At 38.9% G+C, this 23,344-nt stretch overlaps 1 protein-coding gene across 4 annotated transcripts; it reads left to right on the top strand.

Moving 5' to 3' along the window:
- The first annotated feature begins 960 nt into the window (after positions 1-960).
- On the top strand, positions 961-22,397 carry LOC145771946 (polypeptide N-acetylgalactosaminyltransferase 11-like). 4 transcript variants are annotated; one of them, XM_082583719.1, is made up of 10 exons: positions 961-1,072; positions 5,572-5,642; positions 6,161-6,324; positions 7,070-7,243; positions 7,816-7,900; positions 8,539-8,671; positions 9,693-10,081; positions 11,484-11,707; positions 21,281-21,399; positions 22,151-22,397. In XM_082583719.1, the coding sequence occupies exons 2-10, from the start codon at positions 5,626-5,628 to the stop codon at positions 22,328-22,330; spliced, it is 1,485 nt and encodes a 494-aa protein (XP_082439845.1). In that variant the 5' UTR covers positions 961-1,072; positions 5,572-5,625; the 3' UTR covers positions 22,331-22,397. The 4 variants fall into 4 exon arrangements, with proteins under 4 accessions (XP_082439845.1, XP_082439844.1, XP_082439843.1 ...); XM_082583718.1 differs by lacking the exon at positions 961-1,072 and adding an exon at positions 1,608-1,927; XM_082583717.1 differs by lacking the exon at positions 961-1,072 and adding an exon at positions 1,608-1,927 and having other exon boundaries at positions 5,572-5,698; positions 7,070-7,195.
- The last annotated feature ends 947 nt before the right edge of the window (positions 22,398-23,344 follow it).

The following is a 23,344-nucleotide window of genomic DNA, read 5'->3' as shown; positions in this document are numbered from 1 at the left end:
TACAAAACCAAACAGAAATTCTGGACTGGAAGCATTAGTTGCAGACCACAGTTTTAATGTAGCGTTGCCCGATAAAAACATTTCTTTATTTTTGGAAACTGTAGGCCTAGGAAAAGTCAAATTAAAATTGAGGAACTTTTATGGAGATAGGAAAAATTATGCTTGTATTTCAATCAATCAATCATTTTATTTTTCGTCATTAACACGTCCGGGACGAAAAAGATACTAACTACAGTGTTTGAGGATATTTAAGAAAAAATTAACCTAAGCAATTATGACAATTTTTGAACTTTTTGCTGTAAAGCAGCCCTTTTTCACTATTTCAAAAACAATAGCATTTTTTATTCGAAAGAGACATAGTATCTTCCACTTAAGAAAACAATTTGTAAAGTTGTTTGAGAAATTTGCAATAAAAGAATTAAAAATTAAATTTTAGTACAAAAAATATGATCATTGGTAAGCATCTGGCAACACATTATAGAATTTTATTTTTGCATTTTCGTCTTTTTAGGTATTCCCTGATCGATGTGATGAGTGACCTTGTTTACAAAGAATTCTTTATTTTTCTTCAAACGTTTTAGCTCATTTTAAAGTTTGATAAAAATTAGGCTATAAGTTGAAGAGGATTTTTATATGATTGCTGATAGTATTACTGTACTGTAGGTAAAATGTAGCTCACTACAATGTGAGAAATGAGTTCTTCAGTAATGTTCCTTATTTCAAGGATTATTTCAGCTATCACAAAAAATACGTTAACAGAGGTAGCTACCTTGTTGCGTTTAGTACATACTGTATTCACCCCGATAGCTTAGTTTTTGTTAAGTGCCTGACTTCACATACAGAAACTGCAAGATCAAGTGGCACTGGTTTAATTCTCATGTGTGCCCTGGAGCAACCCATTTCAAGCACTGCTCTCCATTCAGTGAACAGATTTGTTTGCTTGATTTCACACTGGTTGAACTTGACTCTGCTATGAGCTATGCAAGAAATCTAAATAAAAAGCTCAGATAGGAAAGAGTATTTTTGAGCTGTGATGTGATTCATTGCTTTAAAGCAAGGAGTTTTGAATCCGGTCAGTGCTAAGCTAGATTAGTGATTTTTCTCAAGGGTTTATTATAAGGGCATGACTAGTTAGGTTTTTTTCCTAATGTACGGTAGCTATAACACCGGTATATCTTTTTTGTTTTTTTAGATATTGTTGTGACTTTTCTTTTAGTATTCAAGATGCCATCACATTTAGAAGTTATACTTCCTGTGGTCTTTATTAATTTAATTAGGCCAATTTATATCTAACATTTTTGATTGTTTTTCAATATAAAAAAAGCATTATAGCCTATCCAAAAGTGCTCACTGCATACAATGGTAGGAATGGATGTTTGTTTTTGTTTTCATTGAAATCAATATATTAATAATCAAAAGCAAACAGAGCTTTGGGTCTACTGAGTGTTCTAGATCATTTGTAAGAGGATCCTTATGTTACCTTAGAAATTGTGCAAAATGTACAAGTAATCAACCATTTTTACATTTTAAACTTCTTTAGGTTGCAAAGATGATTCTCATTTTTTATTGAAGGTTACTGTACTATCATTATTTCTCTCAGTTACTTTTTCTTCTGCACAATTATGTAAAACTATGGTTTTAATGATGCTAAATCACAACAACATTGTGTCTAGTAAAGTATCCATGTGGTTTTAAATGATGGTTTCAAGCAAACGTAAGAAGATGAAATCTCGGTGTGGTATTATATTTTGGATCTTTTTGAGCATAACCATTACCTGTTTATATATTGGATATATCGGGTTTTCTTTGCATGAAGAGAGAAGTAATTTGAAACTAAGATTACAATCAATGTCGACTCAATTACGCTCGTTTCATAGTTTTGAAAACCCAGAAAAAGAAAAGGTTTATACTTATTCAAGCAACATATGTAAGAAAAGTTTTTATTTCTTTGCTGCATAATACTACATTCATATTTTTTCTAGTGACATAAGGCAGTGGTTCCCAACTCGTTTTTAAGGCGACCCATTTTTACAAAAAATTTAGTGCGGTAAAATCTTGCGACCCAAGCAAATTGTCTTAGTATTAAGCCATATTATACAAGATTGCATTGCAAACAAACAGCACTACAAAAGCAGTAACTTTTTCCAAAAATGATATGTTTATGAAATCACCAATAAGAAAGCTGTGCTGGCTTGGTGTCAGTGAGTTTTTGAAATCGAGGAGTTATTTTGCTAAGGCATAGCCGCATGTCGGTTTTAACTTCCAGCCGGTTTCGTTGTTTAGTAGTTTTCAATGCACACATGGCGCTAAATCCAGTCTCACAAAGCCAAGTTGCTGCAAATGGAATCTGTTTTTGAATCCCTAATTGTGAAACTGTGGGATACACTTTGTACATGGAAGCCCAAAAGTGGATGTTTGCGGAATTTTTGAAGTGTTTGTCTTTGAAGGACGCAAAAGAAATACGATTTGCTGCTTCTGTCGTTATGTCCAATTGTCCATAAACTGTTCTGCAACATGGATGGGAAGTCGAGGTAGATCTTTTCCAACAAGTGGATCAATTATCCAATCATTTTGGCTACTAGGTGTTGGAGATTCTCCACGGTAATGCACAAACTTTTTGGCAAACTGTTCCAGGTGTCCAACTTTGGTTTACTTAATATCAACTTCCTTGACACAAATATATTGCGTTAGCTGAGGAAATACATTGTACTCATCTCTGGTGGCATAACTTTTCCAGAATATGAGTTTTTTGTAGTAAGCAGAAACTTTTGCGGCGCGATCAATCACCGTAAAACCGTTGCCTTGCGTAGATAAATTTAGTGAATTCAGAGAGTCAAATATATCGGCAAGGTAAGCAACTTTTGCGTTGAAATCTTCTTGCAAAAACTTCTAAGCTAATCTCACAAGTTCTGTTGCCTCAGGAAGATTGCAATCTCCTCCAGCAAATTACAAACTCGCTTCAGGACATGACCTCGTGACAGCCATCGCACTTCTGTGTGCAGCAGCAATGCTTGATAATAATCAGAATCCATGTCAGTGCACAAACACGAAAACAAATGCCAATTTAGTGGACTTGCTTTGATGAAGTTTACTAACTTCACAACATCATTCAACACTTCGTGCCGCTCTTGATACAGCTTTTTTGCAGCAAAGGCCTCTTTCTGTGAAGAAAGCAATGAGTCCATACAGCACTTGGGCCTTTATCTTTGATGCGTTTTACCACATCAGACTATGTGTGGCCCAACGTGTAGCAAAATTTGTCATGGTTTGTCTTACATAGTGTTCGTGACATATAGTGCATGTTACAATGTATATCTCGTAATTTTGGCAGGTTAGTTTATGTTTGAGACTGAAAGTTTTGTCGAGTTTCCATTTAATAATAATATTAACAATAATAAAAACGAAAACTGTTAAAACTTCTTGCACTACGATCATGCTACAAAGCTTTCCGATGTCTCGACATGAAACGCTTCATGACTTGTGGTTATATTTTCCAGTTTTGTGATCGATCTCTTCACGTTTTAAAATTTTTTTATTGTTATTTTTCGCCCAAGATACAATATGCCCGAAAAACAAGCGACCCCAAAAAATAATCAGGCGACCCAACTTTGGGTCGCGACCCATGTGTTGGGAACCACTGACATAAGGTATGTATAGTATCAGTATATAATAGCACAGCTTATTCTTTCTGATTGCTGTGATTTAAAGTTTATAAAAAAAAAGTGAAATTAAAATCTGATACATTTAGAATGTAACTCAATTAGGATACTACTTGGTAGCCTACAGGGATCTCTGAAGTACTGAGGTATTCTGAGGTCCCTGGGTAGCCTATTGTACAAGCATGGGTGTTAAGATTTAAAAATTGTGGATAAAATTGATTAATCACATGTGGGTGGCTTAGTGGTTAGAGCGCCTGCCGCCCTGCCTCTAAATCGGTGGGCATGGGTTCAATACCCTGTCGCGTCATGCCAAAGATTTTTTTTTAATTGGTACTGAAGCTAATTCCTGCTTGGCACTGAGCAATGGAATGGATTCGGGTAATAATATACTCAGTTGCTCCTCTATACGGCTGCATTGACACTGTCTGGTTTGTAAAGTGCTGAAGAGCAACGCATTCTGTGATGGATACAGCGCTATTTGATTTAATTTGCTCTGCTTTGCTTTTTTGCTTAGCATTGAGCACTTTTTTGTGGTATTGATAGTTTTCATTGTTTTACATTATTATTATATTGGTTAATTACATGTATATGCAGTTTGTCAAACATTTCAAAACTTTTCGTATGATTTTTTTCTGCAAGAGTAAGTATTATATAATTGTGATAAGAATAAAATACTATTTGTTAAGTTACGTGCAAATTATAATATAACTATTTGAAATAATACTACAACAGAGATTTTAGGAAGTATGGGATGCAAAACTAGGCTACTTTCTCAGAGTGGCATGTATTAAATTGCCTGGTGTTTTTTCAGTAAAAAAGGGTGTGTATTCTTGATTTTCTCAGATGTATATAAACCGATATTTGTTGAAAATCTTTTCCAAAATTTATACAAAAATTTTGATTTATAAACTTCTCACTGCAACAGTGCATTGATAGGCTATAGAAGCTGTTCAAACCAATTTGGCTACAGTCTGAAAAAATACAAATTTATGAGCTACCGGAACTGCTATCTAAAGCCCTCCAGGCCTCCGTTCATTCAAGGGTAACATTACTGCCCGAGTTTTTGATGCAATGTCAATAGAGTTTGTAATTTTTTTCAAGTTAGCATTCCGAAAGGGCTGAGTAGCCCAAGTTTATAAGCACCACCACATTGATGATGCATTTTTGTCATGTTAGGGTTTGCACATAGTTAATGAGTTCAACAGATTTGCAAATTTTGAACCAGGTTTGCTTGGAAAGCATTGATTTACTTTTGAGCAACTTAATTAAAAGCACCATCTTCTGGAAATGAGACACTTTTGCGTAACGCCCCCACTCTCAGAACCAAGATAGCGTAGTATATGTTGTGCTTCCGACACGCTGTTTATTTTTATGGTAACTGCAGCTGCTTACAATTCTTAAAATCATGAAATGATTCCTAACACTACATGTGCATTGTACATCTAGTACTTATGCACAACCGGTAGCCTAGCGGTTTAACAATGATACAATTACTTAACTGCAGACAGGACGCCATTGTTTCTACCTTAAGGTCTCCTCAGTGCAGTACATTGCACTAAATTACCCGGCGCCACAGTGTGAACTCTTATCTGGCATCTGCCCACAAGTCATAGACCCGATCAGAAGCACCTATCAGTCTCATACATCAAATGCATAGCAGTAAAAACAAATACTGAGATAGTCATTCGAGTATAAATAGCACCATTAACTTAGGCTATAGTAGACTATTATTTTGTAGGCTATAAGTCACAGCTTGAACATTATTTGTGCATAAGTCGTGTCCCGGCTTTGTGAGTAAACACTAAACATCTATTACAAACTTCTGCGTTTTATACTCCAATAAATGTAGCCTAATATGCAACTTTGAACCAGTTACCATACCGCTACTTCAAATGTCTTATTCTTGTTTCAGCAAGAATATATAACGAAGACGAACTGCAAAAATACAAGAAAGGATATAAACAGCATGTTTTTAATATTCTTGTAAGTGATAGAATTGGGTTTCAGGCCAGACCACTGCCAGATACACGAGTGTTTGGGTATGATATTAATGTTGCTTCTTAATTTGTTTGCTTTATACTAGTACTTTAAGTTTACTTGCTTTATACTTTGGTTTTAGTGCCACAGCTTTGCAGGATATATGCTTTCGGAAAGCTCAAAATCAGACTGTGTTATGCGTGTTAAACTGTGCTGTTCCTGTTTTGTGACATAGACAAAATAATATGTTGTAAATTATTTTTTTACTACTTTTAGAAATCTTCATCAGTTGCTTTCACTGACAGCGAGACATATATCAAATTAGAAAATATTGATTAAGCAATTTAAGCCTAAGGATCCCAACAAAGAAAAGCTTTGAATAATTTCTTTCGTTGGTGATGGTTTCTTGTTTTACACAGCCTATTTTTTATAAATATCGGTTGAATAAGTTGCAAGACCATGTAACCTCTGATTTTTTTCCCATAGTGTCCGTTTTAATTTTTCACGTTACATTTTACTTGTAGATGCCATGCTAAAATCTATAAATTGAATGCTCAAGTCTCTGTAATAATTACTTATTACAATGAAGCTTTGTCTACGCTTTTGCGAACAATAAGCTCAGTGTTTAAAAGAACTTTACCCAAACTTCTGAAGGAAATCATAGTAGTGGATGATGGCAGTGAAACAGGTCAGTCCCAACTAGCCTGTCGTCCCAACTAGCCTGTCGTCCCAACAGGTCAGTCCCAACTAACAGGTCAGTCCCAACTAGCAACTAGCCTTTAACGAGGGGTTGCTCATAAAAGAAGTCCTCATAAAATTGCAAAAACATAACCTCTCTTGTCCATGCGGACAACATTACCGATATCTCCTAAGTGTAAGTGGCTTTTGCTTGCATCAAAACTTTTGCTTGCATCAATATAGAGCTAGAACGCTCTTTTCACAAATTACATTAATCCCTTGCTTTTCCAAATGGCATGTATATATTTAGCAGTCTAGCATATTATGGCCATTTACATTCAATCATTGACATTCACTATGTGAGCATTTGCCATTAGTAGAGGGTTATGGCTAGGGAATACATTTGATGACGTGGTTCGATTCTCACCCCAGTCATAACTCTTTTATAACAAAATTGAAAAAAAAATGGTTGCCCATATAGGGTTGTAATGGATTTATTACTTCACAAACTTTACCAGTTTGTTTTTTATTACAATTTTGTTCTGATCAAGACATGAAATGTAAATGCTCCTGCATAGTAGATGATCGTTGTTGTCTTTTCAAAGGCGAGTAATACAAATAATTTAACAAAATTTAAGATGAAAGTTAATGATTCTTCTGGTTGTCGTCAATGTTTATGTTTTGCTTATTTTTTGCCAATTTTTATACATCCCCATAACACTGAATAAAGATTGACGACAACTTTTTTTTTGCAGAATATTCAGCTGCCATTAATTTTTTTGCTGAGAAGAACTTTCTCAAAAGTAAACTGTTTATGTTGAGATCAAACCAGCAGTTGGGTTTGGCGTCAGCACGCATGTTTGGTGCACGCCATGCAACAGGTACTTCATGCAAAGCGCTTACTCTAATTATCGGAATGGCCCGTTTCGGTGAGTCTGATTCGGTGAGTCCGATCCCTTAACGGGGGATTTTTTTTTTTTAATTATCTGGTACCGTAGCCTAATTATCATTGCCGTTTTAGGGTTAGGGGTTTGGGGTTAGAGGTTAGGAACTCACCGAATAGTAGCAGACCCTCCTAAACCGTTCATTGAAACTTATGCAACAATTTTTTTTCTTTTTTTTGCTATTAGCCTAATTACTTCTTCATTGTATTAGCATTATCGATAATCAACATTCTCATTGTGTTGCGATAAATCCATTTCTTCTCATTGCTTTCCGCAGGATGTACATACATACAACTTTAGAACCTGCATACGTGCATTATTTGATTGACTATTGCCATTGTGTACAAAGGCGACGTATCAAAAAAAACTCTGTTTCCTTTTACTTGACAAATCACATGAGCAATGAGCATAGCTTGTTAGGAAAAAGGAAAAACCAACAACACAACGATAAAAACACACCGAGTTCTAGCCGTTGGTACAAAATGTATAAGATTGTCCGGAAATTTCCGGGTATATAATCATTCACGTGGTTGTGACTTTACTTTTTTGGTTTACAGGCGATACACTTGTGTTTCTTGATTCTCATTGCGAGGTCAACGTGGGGTGGATTGAACCTTTGTTGGAAGAAATTAATAACGAAACGTGAGTAAATGATTTTGGTGTAATTAAGAACGCATTTCAAATGTTATTAGTTTCGGATGTGTGTGAGCTTTGTTAAAAATCGAAGTTTGTCTACTCTCTGCGCTTATTGTTTGAACCATTTTATTCTGGTTTTGCTGAGAAAAATGCTGCTTACAAGTAAGAGTCGCCTTGACCGTGGTTGCAAAGTACCAATCACAATTGACAAAACTTGCATATATTGTAGATTCATGACCGATTGGAACTTGAATCCACATTAAACTACTGTTCGGAAGTAGTCTTGCGGGCAATTGTATGTTGCAGTAAACACTTGAGTGGAGTTGCAAAGTCAACAATGTTAAAATACAAATTTAAGCTTTTTGTCAGACTCAGCTGATAAAATGTTCTACTCTCGGGATGTGCGCTCTGTTCAGCTGTACCTGGTTAATCGAAACGTATACAATCTGTTAATACTTTGTAATTTGTTAACTTTGTTGTCTACTTACAGTAGCATATATTATCGGAGGTTAATTTCTTTTTTTTTTTGTAAAAATATTCTGATTATGTTCAAAAACGTTTCCTATCCCTGGAATACAGTCAACTGAAGGTGTGGGGTGCAAAGCAAACACAATGTACCTCGTTTAATTTTGAGCTACTTTTAGATCTAAAGTGGTGAGCCCCAGTATCGACTCCATACATCCTGACACGTTTGCTTACGAAGCTTCTCTGCTTGTACGTGGCGGCTTCAATTGGAGGTTGGACTTCACATGGGAAGGGGTACCTGAAGGATTGGAGGTTACTCACAATTTACTTCTGTGTTTGTTTTTTCAATGATTTGCGTTTTGTCGCTTCTACCTTTTTCTAGACCTCTGCTATGCTTGGCACGTATTGTTTTTTCGTTGTGATAGTCAAAAATAAAAACAAACCAACCTGACTAATTATATCATCCATTTTCTTCTCAACCGACTGAGAAGTGCTCATCAGCTCAGTCTTAATTCATCTCCTACATGTGAGTGTGACGCTGAAGAACAGACTGCAGACCATATCATCAACGATGTCCATCTTATCAGCCATGGTATCATACTTCGCTCACCTGAAAGAGCAGAAGGTGCCCTATGCCCTGCACGATAAAGCCAAAGAATGGTTCCTCTGGGTGTAGTTTATTCAAAAGCACGGAATCCTACCTTATTAATCATCATATGAATCGTCACCCATCAACTATGAGTTAAATGCAAACTGTAGTTGGAAACCACAGCAGATTCTGGCCATGTGAATAATTTAGTTTAGTGTTGAGTCATAGTTGTGCACTTGTGCAGTCTTTTTGTCAATGAGACACAATGATCAATTGAGACAATGTGTGTCTGATTTCAGACCCTAAAATGATTGTGTGCTTGATTGGGAAGTAATAAGCACCAAAGAACATCTGCTATCATATACTGTACTATTCATTGCGTCAATATTTTAATCTATCACCACCATTATCCTGTTAAATCTCCTCATCTGTGTGACACACTTGAGAATACAACCCTCAAATTCTTGTTGTTTTGTTTTTGCAAATAATTATGTTGATTACATACTGTGTAAGGCTTGGCGTTGTGCCTGGGTTGGGTCAATCTTGGTCTGGCAGCTTATTTATAGTCAAATAAAGCATGGGAGTTCCATAACCTTGCTTGGCTGACAGAATCCTTGGTGCTCGTAAGCCTTCATACGATGACAACGTTTTTTTGGAAAGAGTATGTTGATTGATTTTATTGTTGTGATTACATTTTTATTGATTGACTGATTAATAGCCTTTGATGTCGGTTTCGCTGTTTAGGATCCACTTCGCGCTTATCCTTCCCCAGTTCTCTCTGGAGGATTGTTTGCTGTCAATCGAGCTTTCTTCTTTTCACTTGGCGGTTTTGACGAAGGAATGGCAATATGGGGAGGAGAAAGTCTTGAATTCTCATTCCGTTCCTGGATGTGTGGAGGATCGGTTCTCATATCTCCTTGCTCTCGCGTTGGTCACGTATTCCGCAAACGCCGTCCATACGGTGGGAAGGTCTCGTCTTCGCTGAGAAACTCAGTGAGAATCGCCAAGATCTGGTTAGACGGCTTCACAATTCATTTCTTGAATGCGAGACCGGGCTTTCAGATAGACTCCGGAGACATGGGGGCTATGTACGACCTTCGTTATCACAAACTACGTTGCAAAAGATTTAAATGGTAATATTTTTGTTTCATACGTTTTACTGTCTACTGCATTAGTGATTTTCAAACTTTTCCTTGGCGACGCCTTTGGAAAAGCTTGCTGGGCATGCGACTTACTCAGCGATACGAGTTTCAGTGATTTTACAGTATTTGTTTGTGTTCCCAGTCTTCGTTGATCTTGTGACGATAGAAATGTGCATTGTGATTGTTAAATCATAATTATTTTGTAATAATGACAAGTGCACGCCTCAGAGGAAAATGTCTGTAAGGATTTTATTTTTAAAGTTTACGAAGCGGAATCATTGTGTGACGCCTTTGAAAAATTGAAACGACACACCAGGGTGTCGCGAAGCACAATTTAAGAACCTCTGTACTACATTTGATACATGTTTGTATAATTTTATGAAGAGTAAGTTATGTTTTAAGTTTGTCGAACACTGGCAAAAGACTGAAGTTTTAACGTGTGAGATTAACTGATTCATTTTCCAAATTGCTTAGTTTAGTTTACGATTTCCTGATCGTGCATATTAGTGCCCAGCTTCATTACTTTTAATCATCACTTTTCATCTGCTGCAAGTCCATTCGTTGTATTAACGTGGTAAAATTAATTGTTATGAGTACAATTTTATTGGTTGATTGAATCTTTAACCTCGGACTGGGAAAGCTTCTTGCAGAGCTTAATCGTGGTAGTTTCGCATACTTGTAGAGGGTTTGAATCACTGACGCAGGCCCGGTCACCGAGATTGACAGAGTGAAGTTTCTGATTGTTGAAGTCTTGTTGCCCTGGAATTATTCCATCCATTAGATGCCGCTGAATCGAGACCAGTCCTTAACGTGCTTTGCGTCATATCGGAGCTATTGGCATTGTCTGTAGACATCTAAATACTTAGATGTTTACATTAACTGTTGAAAACTTTCACTGTTTTGATTTGTTTTAAGACGCACAGTCGCGCACCTTGCATTTAATTAAGGTAATCAAATTAAAACTAGATTTCTGCAGCAGTTTGAATTGCAAACTTTTGTTAAAAATTGAAGTTTCAAATAGTTTTTTTTAGTTTTGTGAACATCCGTCTGAAGTATTCCTCTACCTTCTGCAATTAGTACACAAGGCACATTTCACCTCACCTCTAGTAACACTGGAATAGACTAATTTATATAATTGTCAAAAAGTTAAGCGAGCAATATGCTAACTTCCGCATATTTCGTTTTTGTTTCCGAGGGGTGGTTAATCGGGTTATGCCACCCTGGATGGCTATTGAGTTTGTTCACTGTTCCATACCCCTCACAACACGAACAAAACACTGCGTAAATTAAGTTTTTTTTTAAATAGCATAACTATTGTTACAAACTCTACAGGGTACTTAAGAATTAGGCCAAACACAGCTAACGTTTCCATAATCCATATTTGTTTCCTCAGGTATTTGACCAACGTGTACCCTGAGCTTGGAATTCCACACAAACGAATATCGCAAATACGGCATGTCCCAGTCAAACTTAGACACAAAATATTTTCTAGTAGTCAAATTAAAGTCGCCGGATTGTCAATTTGCTTAACGGTGAATGGGGGAGCAGGAAATGTTTTGCAAGCGGGTATCTGTCGGAGGAAAGATTACACTCAGAAATTTATTTACACTGGAGAAGGTGAGTGGCGCGAGTGTTGTTGACATTTTTTCATCCAGTTACAATTAACCAGCAGGCTTTCTGTTTTTATATTGAAAAATAAAGAAATTGACGCTCAACCTGTTAAAGTTAAACCCTGCCAGAGATTGAGGAGACAATTTTCCATAGACCAACCATAAAAAATCATCTGTTTCATAATTCTTCGACCCATCGACCCAAACTATTTTACACAAAAAATAAAGCAAAATAATAAAACAGAACAATAACTAGGTAAAGTAATAAGTTACCCAAGTGATAAAATAATACTTTAAAACCGGTAGCTTACATTTTTTATGTTTTACGTGCCCCCCCCCCCCCCACATCTGATGATTGGCGCATGGTACTCAACATGTAACAAAGTCAAGTTTCCACAATGGCATTGTGGACGAGTATGGAATAGGACATAGGATCCCAACGTAGCTCTAATAAAATACAATGACAGCAAACCCAAACCATGAAATTGATTTAAGAATTTGTAAATATTAACCTTCTGTTTCGTTTTGCTGAACCTGCTATAGAAAACGTCACAAAGAAAACTAAAGTTTGTTGTTTTCATATTTTTTGGGTTTGCTTCAACATATTGTGGACAACAGCAACCGGTAATCTTATAAATCACTGGCAGTCATAGTCTTTATTTGATTACCAGTTTTTCTTTTTACTCATGGCGGCACAGCTAGCTGAAACATTATTCAATAGAAGTTTCGTGCAGCCAACCAATGAAACGTGACGTGGAAAACAAACTACTTTACGAACTGAAATCATAGTAGTGAAGCACAGTTTTTGAACGTTTTCGTTGTTGTTTTGATCAAATAATAGCTCTTTTTAGTCGTACATTTTGTACTAAAAGTACTTTATTAACTGAGTATTACAAAGTTATCATCTAATTTTCAGAAGAAGAAAAAAGAATTTACTGCAGGGCCTTGACCCATAAATTTAACTACCGCCAGCACAGCGCTATTGCATACTGCACAGGCCCACTGAACGAAAGTAGGCCTACCTCGCATTGAGAAATTTTAAGATATTTCAATTAACAACTAAAGTAGGTAGCCTAAACTTGTAATTTCGTTTAGAATCTACACTTATAATGTTTTCGTGCAGCATTTTTGTTCCATCTATTAGATGGAAATTTTTTCATCCATTACATGGGAATTATTCCATCCATTAGGTGCCACTGAATGGAGAGCAATCCTTAGAATGCGTTGCTCAAGCGCACACCCCGAGAGTCGAACCAGCGCTGCTTGATCTTGAAGCTTCTTCGTTCACGAAGTCACGCACTGGTCACAGCGGTAAACCATAATCTCTTCGTGGGAAAATTGTAACATAAAGTTCCCGGATCCGTTCGTCTGTATGCAATGACCGAAAAAGAAACACTCCTTCGAAACGTCTATTCAAATTTGTATTTCTGTAAAATTAGCCACCTGGCTGTCGAAATTGGATGCAACGCCGTACACCACTAAAACTTGTCACTACAGAACAGATTACTTAGATAAAAGACGGAAAATTTGTCCAGCTAGCAAGCACCAAGCAAACAGTTAAATATGCGACTGACTTCCAACAAACAATTTTACGAATGACTAGAATAATTTGCGATATCTCAAATGCACGTAGACAGTAACTGTGACGCAATAATGAAAGACATTGTCACGCAATTCAAACCGGTGTTCAAAGGTAGTGATGCAATATTTCATCAAGTCTTACGACCGATGGTGCAATATTTGGACATTTTCTAGCAATTTCCATGACGTAAGATGCCAGCTAGGTTAAGTAGACCATAACGGTTTTTATATGACGTTTGATTTGGTGAAAATTGTCGGGAACATAGCGGCCCCTAGTTATGACAGTCTGACATGGCATAACTAAAAAAGAATTGACGACAATTGTGAGCCAATGAATAAAAACACACGATACACAAATTGTTTGAATCACTCACGTTTAAGTTAATACGTAAATACAAAGGGCATGCAAAGAATGAACAACAATACGGAATAATACACGACGATACATGAAATTGGTACCATAGGTACACGCTAAAATGACGCTATATACAATGGTTGCGATAAAAACCGACTGTTCTGGGCTCAGACAAGGGTCGGCCACCGCAGACAAAACCAGGCTCAAACCGTAACACTTAGGTGTTCTTTACGGGGGCGAGGCATGAAATATCCCTCAACACGTAGTCTACTTTCACTTTCCCCGTACTCTCATCATAGTTGCAGACGGCAACTTTAGCTCTACGAACCACAGGCTTCCCTTTCCTAATTTGTGGAACTACCTCATGCACCCTCCCAAGTTGATACTTCCCACGTTTACCAATGTCTTGGAGAGAACCTACCACTACAAGTTGACCAGGCTCCAAATTCTCGGCCATTTTTAGCCATTTTTTCCGGCCCTGAAGCCCTGGCAAGTAAAAATCTATCCATTTGCTCCAAAACTGCTGAGAAAGTGACAAATTGAACCGATAATCCCTTCTTAGTTGGTCACGATCATGTGGTTGCCCAACAGCACAGTATGGGTCTAAGTATGGGGTCAAAAGTGAGGCAGGGGTGATGACAGTAAAATCCCTAGGGTCGTCAGTCAAAGGTACCAAAGGGCGTTCGTTCACGATCCGAACGGCACTGCCTGTGTACGTAAGCAGTTCAATGAAATTGGGCTTACGTATTGAAGAGTCCAGAATGTGAAAAAATGCAATTTTAAATTGTTTTACCATTGCTTCCCAAGCGCCACCTTGCGCTGGAGCATACGGAGGTATAAACTCCCAGTTTATCTGCTTCTGTCTCAGGGCGTTGTGAAATTCAGTTGATTTTATCAACTCGGGTAACTTCTTAGATGCCGCCTGAAAGGTGCTTCCATTATCGGAATAGATAGCATTAACCTGCCCACGTAAATCTGTAAACCTAGTAAAGGCAAGTAAAAAATCACTCAGCGACAATGACGTAACCAGCTCAACATGGATAGCGCGAGATGCCATACATGTGAACAAGAGTCCCCAAGCTTTTTTGTGACTCCTACCTTCAACAAAGGTCAATGGTCCAAGATAGTCTAAGCCGCAATCAAAAAAGGGTTTCCTATGCGCAGTTGTGCGAGACAAAGGTAAATCAGACATGAGCTGCCTGATAGGTCGCGCTTTCTCAATCGCGCATACACCACAGTCATTAAGATACCTCTTCACGGAGGCATTACCATTAGCGATCCAAAACTTCTGTCGCGTGGACAACAAAGTGTGCTGTACTCCACAGTGCGCATTTCCATTATGATGCGATAGTACAACAAGCCTAGTGAAGGGGTGTTTCGAAGGCAAAACAATCGGATGCTTTGCTTCAAGAGAGATCTCAGGAGAATTACTTAAGCGCCCTTCAATGCGGATTACACCAGCGTCATCTACACAAGGTCTGTACTTTTTAAGTAAACGTAATTCTTTCAAGCGTTCCTTCTCACGTTGCGAAGCGCCAACACTACCCCGCTTTATCACTTCCTCAAGGGCATCCGGCGATCGTTTGGTCATTAAATGTACCACATCTCCATACACGCTCTTTTGAACAAACTTCACAGCCAACTCTAAAGCACTGTTAAGATAAAATGCATCCAGTTTTGGCTTCACAAAGCTACGCTTTCTCGTTTTACAGCACAAAAATTCAACAAAAGCAACCAAATAAGCGATTCTCTTTTTCATAACATACAAAGAAGGTGCGGCCTCGATCAATCTGTGAAGGCCATCCCGTCCAACGTCGAGCGACTCCTCTTCGTCACGAAGATATAGGCTATGGACAGGTACTGGAGTGGCATTTTCTACAGATGGAATTTCTTCACACTGATAGAGAAGACTAGAACTATTCAACCACAACTCTCGAAATTCTCTCTTAGTAATAAGATTTGGCCGTGTGCCAACATCAGCTGGGTTCATATCGGTAGGGCAAAAACGCCAATCCTGGACTCCAGACAACAATAAAATATGCTCAACTCGACGCGTGATAAACTTATTCAAACGTAAATCAGGGTTTTTAACCCACTGCAACACTGTCCGAGAATCACACCAAAAATATTTAATGCAGTCAGGCATCTTCAATGCCTCGTAGGCCTGCTTCACGAGTCTTGCTGTATTCAAAGCGGCAACAAGCTCTTTCCTAGCTATCGGCCAAGAAAACTGATTTTTTACAACAATGGTAGATTTACCCGGAACGAAAGACACACTAGGAACTCCATTAACCAATCTACGCAAGTAAACAACAGAAGAGAAAGCTTGATTCGAAGCATCACTAAACCCATGCAATTGATATGACACAACATCATCCGGACTACACACACCAGAGTTTGCAAATTACCATCTCGGTAACGAAAAATCCTTAAGCAGGTCCAAAGAGCGAAGCCACGACTCCCACTCTTTAACAAAGCTATCAGGGACCTCGGTGTCCCAATCAAACTTATCCATTGCCAATTGCTGAAGTATCAGGCGTGCTTTTAGAAAAAATGGCGCTCCAATGCCTAGCGGATCAAAATTTTGTCCAAGCTGACTGAGCATACTTCGGCGCGTGTGTTTAGCTAGGGGCTTTAAGGAACATGCGATACGCTTCTCGTCAGACTCGGTTTGCCACACACAACCCAATGTCTTCGCTGATGGCAAAGTCATATCATCAGTCTGAAAGTCCACATCACGAATCAAAGGTGAGAGCATCTCATTATCCAAATTTGACAAGACAATCATAGCCTCCTTGTTAGCACTCCACTTAACAAGTTTAAACCCACGGCTATCAAACAAAGCAATTGATTCATGAGTGATTTGCTGAGCTTCCTCTAAGCTATCAGTCGAAAATATAAAATCATCCATGTACATATTATTTGCAATATTGCAGAGTGTCAGGTCACTAGCACCGCTGGAATTTTGCTCGATAATTTTCTTTATAGCCAAGCAAGCGATATATGGGCTACTCTTTATTCCCCATGGGTGTACACAAAAACGAAAGGGTACCATTCTACCATTTGCAAGGTCATCATCTTCAAACCACAATATACGAAACAAATCCCTCTGCGACTCAGGTAACTTTATTTGAAAGAAGCATTTAGTCACATCAGCCATGAGACCAAATCTACCAAGCCGAAATCTAGCCAAGACATCTACCAGAGGGTTTAACAAGTCAGGACCCGAAAACATTACATCATTAACACAAGTTCCTCGAAATTCAGACTTGCCATCGTAAACAATACGCTTTTTTAATTGTGACGTCACAAAGTATGGTAAATACCACTGAAAGCCCTTTACATTTCCTGCTTCACCAGCACGCTCAATATAACTATTAGATTTAAGATCTTTCATGGTGTCGGTAAGGAAATCACGAAGTTCAGGTTGTTTTAAAGCCTTCTTCCTTAAAGCAGCAGCTCTATCTGACGCCAACACAAAATTGTTAGGTAAATCAATATCTTCCTTCAACGGTACAGGTATCTCAAATCGACCATCTTTCAACTCAATATTCGGTTCAACAAGTTCTCTAGCCAAAATATCATTGCGAGACAATTCACAGGTTTCATTTTGCAAGGTCAAATCCTGAATGACTTTATTCAGGTCTGCTATTTCCATATCACGAGACTCAATTTTACGCTGAAAGCTAGAGATGACATCCGACTCTGAAGACGTTTGCACTCTGCACACCTTAGCAACGCTTTCAACTAAGGGTGACTTACCACCACAAGCCAACCAACCGAGAGGAGTGAGCAAAGCATGTAGTTCACTACGATTCTCACCAACACGTTCTTCTTTAGCACACATCAAATAAGCGTTGTCGTTTCCAATCAGTACATCTACAGTTCTACAATCATTCAAATGAAACATATTCACGTCATGAAAATGACGGAAACTACTTAAATCCTGCTTATGTGGTAAAGTTTTAACATCGTCAGCCCAAGCTGGGTTAACCACCGAAGTTATATCACAAAACAGTTCATTCGTCTCTAACGACTGAATGTTGAGTTTAACAAGGTCAGCACAAGTAGGTTTCTGACCAGCCAGAGTATCCATTTTAAACGACGCTTTGTCATACGGTTTAAGGCCAAGTTCGCACATCAAATCACTCGAAACAAAAGTCAACTGCGAACCAGGATCATGCTGACAATACACCAACTTAGATTTGCCAGTCATTGGATTCAAAACACGAGCAGCAGTAATGTGGTTAAAGGCTGCTTTAACATTTCCAATCTTAACATTACGCACAGGAACTCTGGCACCAGCATCATCTTTACCGACCGAATCCAGAGAATCACGTGACGTCACATAAAAATCATGCAGAAGAAAATAGTGTTTCCTATCGTTGTTAGGGCAACACTTACGACAGTTGTTTACATGAACGCAATCCTTAATCATATGCTGGCGCAAACAATTCAAGCATTTGCCAGCTTTCACAATGACATCTCTCCGATCTTTAGGTGTCAAGCGCAAAAATTCTTTACAATTAGACAAAAAATGATATTCAACTTGACCACGTGACGAACAATAAAAACATGCCGGTATGTCTCTACGTCTGGCCACACCACCGCGCGGTGCGCCAACAGCAGTAGAGTACTGCGAACTCCCTGAAATCACATTATCATGGGGTTTTACGGACGTCTGCCTAACCGGACATGAAGGCAATTTTCCTTTGCCAAACTTTTTAAAATGCTGCGACTCACCAGAATCGCCCATTAACATAATGCTAAAATCAGTCGACTTGCGCGTTTCCTCCCGTACTACAAATTCAAACAAACTCTGAAAAGTAGGCTCATCAGTACCACCATACTGATCACCTAAAAAGTCAAGATAACGCTGCTTAGCGTCAAACGGGAGTCGCTTAGCCAAATCCAAAACAAAACGTCCTTCCAATTTGTCACGCTGACCATAAGCTTGCGCTTAAAGCAGACACTGCGACAATTCATCTTTAAACTCTTTCAAATCACTGGAAAAGATCAAAGTCAATTTGCTACCATAGCGATACTTTCTAATTTCCGGTTTGGCGAAAAGACCTCCACGAACCCCAAAACGCTGGGACAAGCGAGCTAACGACATTTCTATCCTGTCTTCTTCTGACAAGCCAGGAGTGTCGGAAACCAAATTAGCAATCGTTTGCGCAGCTGTTCTAACACAAGCTGCTTGTAACAAAGTCAAACGAGTTCCTTTAAACGGTGAAGCTGCCATTAAGGCCGTAACACGATTTTTAAAGAAGATAAATGGCATATTATTACCATCGTAACCAATCACGGCCGCCTTATCGAAAAACGTCCTACTATTTTGGTATTCAAAAAAGCAATCCTGTTGTTGAGAACTCGATTTAGCGGGAGAAGACAAACTATATCCTTTAAGGGGCTGAGTGGGCTCAGTCACATGCACAGCCCGATCACGATCCTCACACACGTTAAAATCAGGAAACGCGATACGCCTCTCACAACCACCCAAATTACGTGTAGCTGGGAGATCAAAAACTAGCGGTGCAGAAAATTGTGAAGGGGGCAAAACATTGCTTCTGATAGCGGCCCCGTGACCTGTACGCTCTGGGGGAGGAGTTCGGCTATAATTCGCAGGCCTTGGCTCTACAGCTTTCGGAAGACCCTTAGCCGCGGCCCCGAGACCTCCTGAAACAGCTGGAAAACGTGTGGATTGCACTGGTCCACTTACAGATTGAACAGGCGTCTGGAAAAGGTTATGTAAATTAAACTGCGATTGATGTTCATTTCTGGAATGGCTAGAAGAGCCCTTCTTAGAACTACGCCGGGAGCCCAACTCTGATCGATATTCAGCTAAAACTACCTCTTTACGTTGTTCAGCCCTCAACTGAGCGTCTTTGAGTGCGAACTCAGCAGCTCTCGCTTCTGCTCTCGCGGCGGCCTCAGCAGCTCTTGCTTCGGCCTCAGCTCTCGCAGCGGCCTTTGCTCGTACGGCCTCAGCAGCTCTCGCTTCGGCCTCAGCTCTCGCGGCAGCCTCAGCTCTTATGGCCTCAGCTCTCGCCATGGCCTCAGCAGCTCTTGCTTCGGCTTCAGCTTGTATCTGGAGCTCCTCTCGTCTTAGCTGTAGGTTAATTTGTGCCACTATCCGAGACGAACTCGTAGACATCCTAGTGCTTACATTTGAGGCGCTATCCTCAGGATGTATGTCAGCATGCAACATATCTGAGAACTCACTTACTTTTTGTTCAAGGTTATTTTTTAACGAGTTAAATTCGGGGTCTACCCTATCACGAAGTTCTGCCAAGATTGCAGAGTTAAAAATTTTAGTCAAAAGAGCATGGAAATGCCGTAAATCCTCTTCCAAAGTAAAGAACTTAGATCTAAAAATTAACAGTTCCTGCTTATCACTTAAAGAACCAAGGGCTACAGAAAGTTCTCCAATTTGAGTCAAAATATCCCTTCTAAGATGCCGGGCCTCTCGAACTGACTTAGCCTCATCGTTACTGGGTCCCTCCCCAGAATGGCCTGCCCGACCGCAAAGAACACCATCAGGCTTAAACTCAGTCGAGTCGACGGCGGTCGAGTCCCTGTCGCCACCGAGTGTAGACATATTAAGTGTTGGGGCTAAATTTAACAATTAAAAAAATTAAGTTACACAAACACACAAAATTAAGTTATAAAAAACTTAACTGCAAAGACAGTAAAATACAAAAAGAATTTAAATGCACGATACCGTAGATGTAAGGGTATATGAATGAAGTCCAAAAGTTCCACAAAACTTGCTTGGATTTGTTCACTTGAATCTTCAAGCACAGATCGATTGTCTTTAATCTTTTTTCTTCAAATGAATGTCAATGTTGTTTTTTCTTCAGTACTAACTGAGAAGAAATGTCTTTAATTTTTAACTTGAAGTTCTTCTGCACCAATTGAGAAGAAATGTCTTTAATTCTCTTTTGCTTCTGTAGACTACCAACCAACAACTTCGTCTTTTATTATTTCTTGCTTCAAGTTCTTCTTGGCCTACCAGCTAACAAGCGACGTCTTTTATTTTTTATGGTCACATCGGTAAACCACAATCTCTTCGTGGGAAAATTGTAACATAAAGTTCCCGGATCCGTTCGTCTGTATGTAATGACCGAAAAAGAAACACTCCTTCGAAACGTCTATTCAAATTTGTATTTCTGTAAAATTAGCCACCTGGCTGTCGAAATTGGATGCAACGCCGTACACCACTAAAACTTGTCACTACAGAACAGATTACTTAGATAAAAGACGGAAAATTTGTCCAGCTAGCAAGCACCAAGCAAACAGTTAAATATGCGACTGACTTCCAACAAACAATTTTACGAATGACTAGAATAATTTGCGATATCTCAAATGCACGTAGACAGTAACTGTGACGCAATAATGAAAGACATTGTCACGCAATTCAAACCGGTGTTCAAAGGTAGTGATGCAATATTTCATCAGGTCTTACGACCGATGGTGCAATATTTGGACATTTTCTAGCAATTTCCATGACGTAAGATGCCAGCTAGGTTAAGTAGACCATAACGGTTTTTATATGACGTTTGATTTGGTGAAAATTGTCGGGAACACGCACTAACCAACTGAGTTATCGGGCGGACAGATCTATTGTTTTTGTTACCACAGGAGAGATCCGCGTCAATGGAATAACTTGCTTAGAAGCTACCGTTTCAAACCCCACTCTTGTGAAATGTGACGGATCCAAAGGTGTACAACAGTGGGAGTTCATCAGTGATGAACCAGCCGTGAGTTGTGGTACAGTGTCAATATTATGCAAGTTGGCTTCCAGCCTCACGCCTTGCTATTTAGGCTACATTGTGTTTGCTTAGCAAACCTCCAATTGGAGATCTGATTGAAACCGTGACCCATGACAGCTCGTCGAACGAATTGGAGCGTAGCGGTTTGAGAGACCTAATTTCTACATTCTCCTGTCGTTCGATGCATTATCTCTTTGATCAACGTCGTTTAGTAATTGCTGTCATTTGACTTTGTTCTGTCGCTTGACAATTAAGTAGGGCAACATTCCACGATATGCTTGAATAATGATTGTTCAAAATCAGCTTTCGAATTATTTGTCAACCTAACCCGCACTGTTTGCAGGACTTTATTTGCAGTGCGATACTTTGGATGTATTTAGATACAGTTTGAGATACTCCAACAGCTCACAGTAAATGAAAAAAATGTAGCAACTTAGCTTACAGTAGTGATTGTTTTGTCTCCCTTGAGAGACTGATCGAGTTCAATGCGGCCGAGTCCTAAGTGGACCCTATGTCCCTATAGCCTAAGGTATAATATTTTACCATTGCCAAGTTTTCAAAAGGTTTCGCCAACCTAAACTTCTAAAATTGGAAGGTTAGTGAGCTTGTGTAATAAATCACATGAACTTTCAAAAAAAAAGTTGAATGATTATTTTCGTTTTTTTTTTTGCTTTCTATCGTCTCAGTGTTTAAGTAAAACCAAGCTTTGAATTGTCTTACAAAATTGATATATTGACAGGGAAACCATCCATTGATTGGACGTCTTTTCAACGTTGCGATTGGTTTATGCCTTTCGATCAATCAAGCCAGCGATACCTTTGAGACGACGATGCAGATTTGCAGCAAACCGTCGGTTCAAATGTTTAGCATGAAGCGTTGGGGCCACAAAACAAACAGGAGCGTTTCACATGCAACTTAGAGCTGTCTATTTTTGAAATGTGATTTTGTGCATTATTATTGAACTTGCTTGAGAAACTGACGAGTTTCTCAGGTAGCTATAGGCTACTGTGATCTGGATATGCCTACCTACGCGTTGTAGGCAGGGATGGAGGAACCTCGTGGGCCTAGGCCCACCTACTTTATTTTCTGGGTTGGCCTGGCCCACCCACTTTTGAAAGCCAAATTTCTTTGAAAAGGTAGCGAAAACGGCAAGTTAGAGAAGGAGTTCCAAAAAAAAGCTCTTCACTCATTTGATATACACTAGTGACTAGTTTGATTACACAGGCCAACAAAAAAAATTTGGCACAAAAGGTCAGAGTCATTTTAAAGTATTTCAGGGCCCCTGATTCCAAAAATGCACTTAGTTTTTTCGAATTTTTGAAACTACCAGGAATTGAATTTCGAACCAAGATTACGTTCTTCCGTATCAAGGATAAAATTTTAAGCAGCTACTTTATTGAAGAACACAACTTTGTATTCTGTAATTATATAAATGGCCTTCGTACCTTGATGGGTGCTGCTCAGTAGGCTATAGTTGGTCACAGCGGTAAACCATAATCTCTTCGTGGGAAAATTGTAACATAAAGTTCCCGGATCCGTTTGTCTGCATGTAGTGACCGAAAAAGAAACACTCCTCGAAACGTCTATTCAAAAAGTGTATTCCTGTAAAATTAGCCCGCGGCTATCGAAAATTAGATGCAACGCCGTACACCACTAAAACTTGTCACTACAGAACAGATTACTTGGATAAAAGACGGAGAATTTGTCCAGCTAGCAAGCACCAAGCAAACAGTTAAACTTGCGACTGACTTCCAACAAACAATTTTACGAATGAATCAGAAAAATTTGTGATAACTCAAAGGCACGTCAGCAGTTCGTGTGACGCAATATTTCATGTTTAAACAGGTTTCCAACTGAAACAGGTTTGACACAAGTCTTACGAACGATGGTGCAATTTTGGCTCATGTTTTAGGAATTTCCATGACGTAAGATT

The sequence above is a fragment of the Aplidium turbinatum genome, chromosome 6, assembly GCF_918807975.1.
Source record: "Aplidium turbinatum chromosome 6, kaAplTurb1.1, whole genome shotgun sequence".
NCBI classification, from domain to species: Eukaryota; Metazoa; Chordata; class Ascidiacea; order Aplousobranchia; family Polyclinidae; genus Aplidium; species Aplidium turbinatum.
This window is presented reverse-complemented; position numbering and strand designations above follow the sequence as displayed.

What these genes read in the sequence shown, in the direction of transcription:
- LOC145771946 (XM_082583716.1), top strand. Translation starts at nt 1,696, where the DNA reads ATGATGGTTTCAAGCAAACGTAAGAAGATGAAATCTCGGTGTGGTATT. An exon ending in CCAGATACACGAGTGTTTGG is followed by an intron (nt 5,699 to 6,160) that starts GTATGATATTAA and finishes TTTTACTTGTAG; the next exon opens with ATGCCATGCTAAAATCTATA. An exon ending in GAAGAAATTAATAACGAAAC is followed by an intron (nt 7,901 to 8,538) that starts GTGAGTAAATGA and finishes AGCTACTTTTAG; the next exon opens with ATCTAAAGTGGTGAGCCCCA.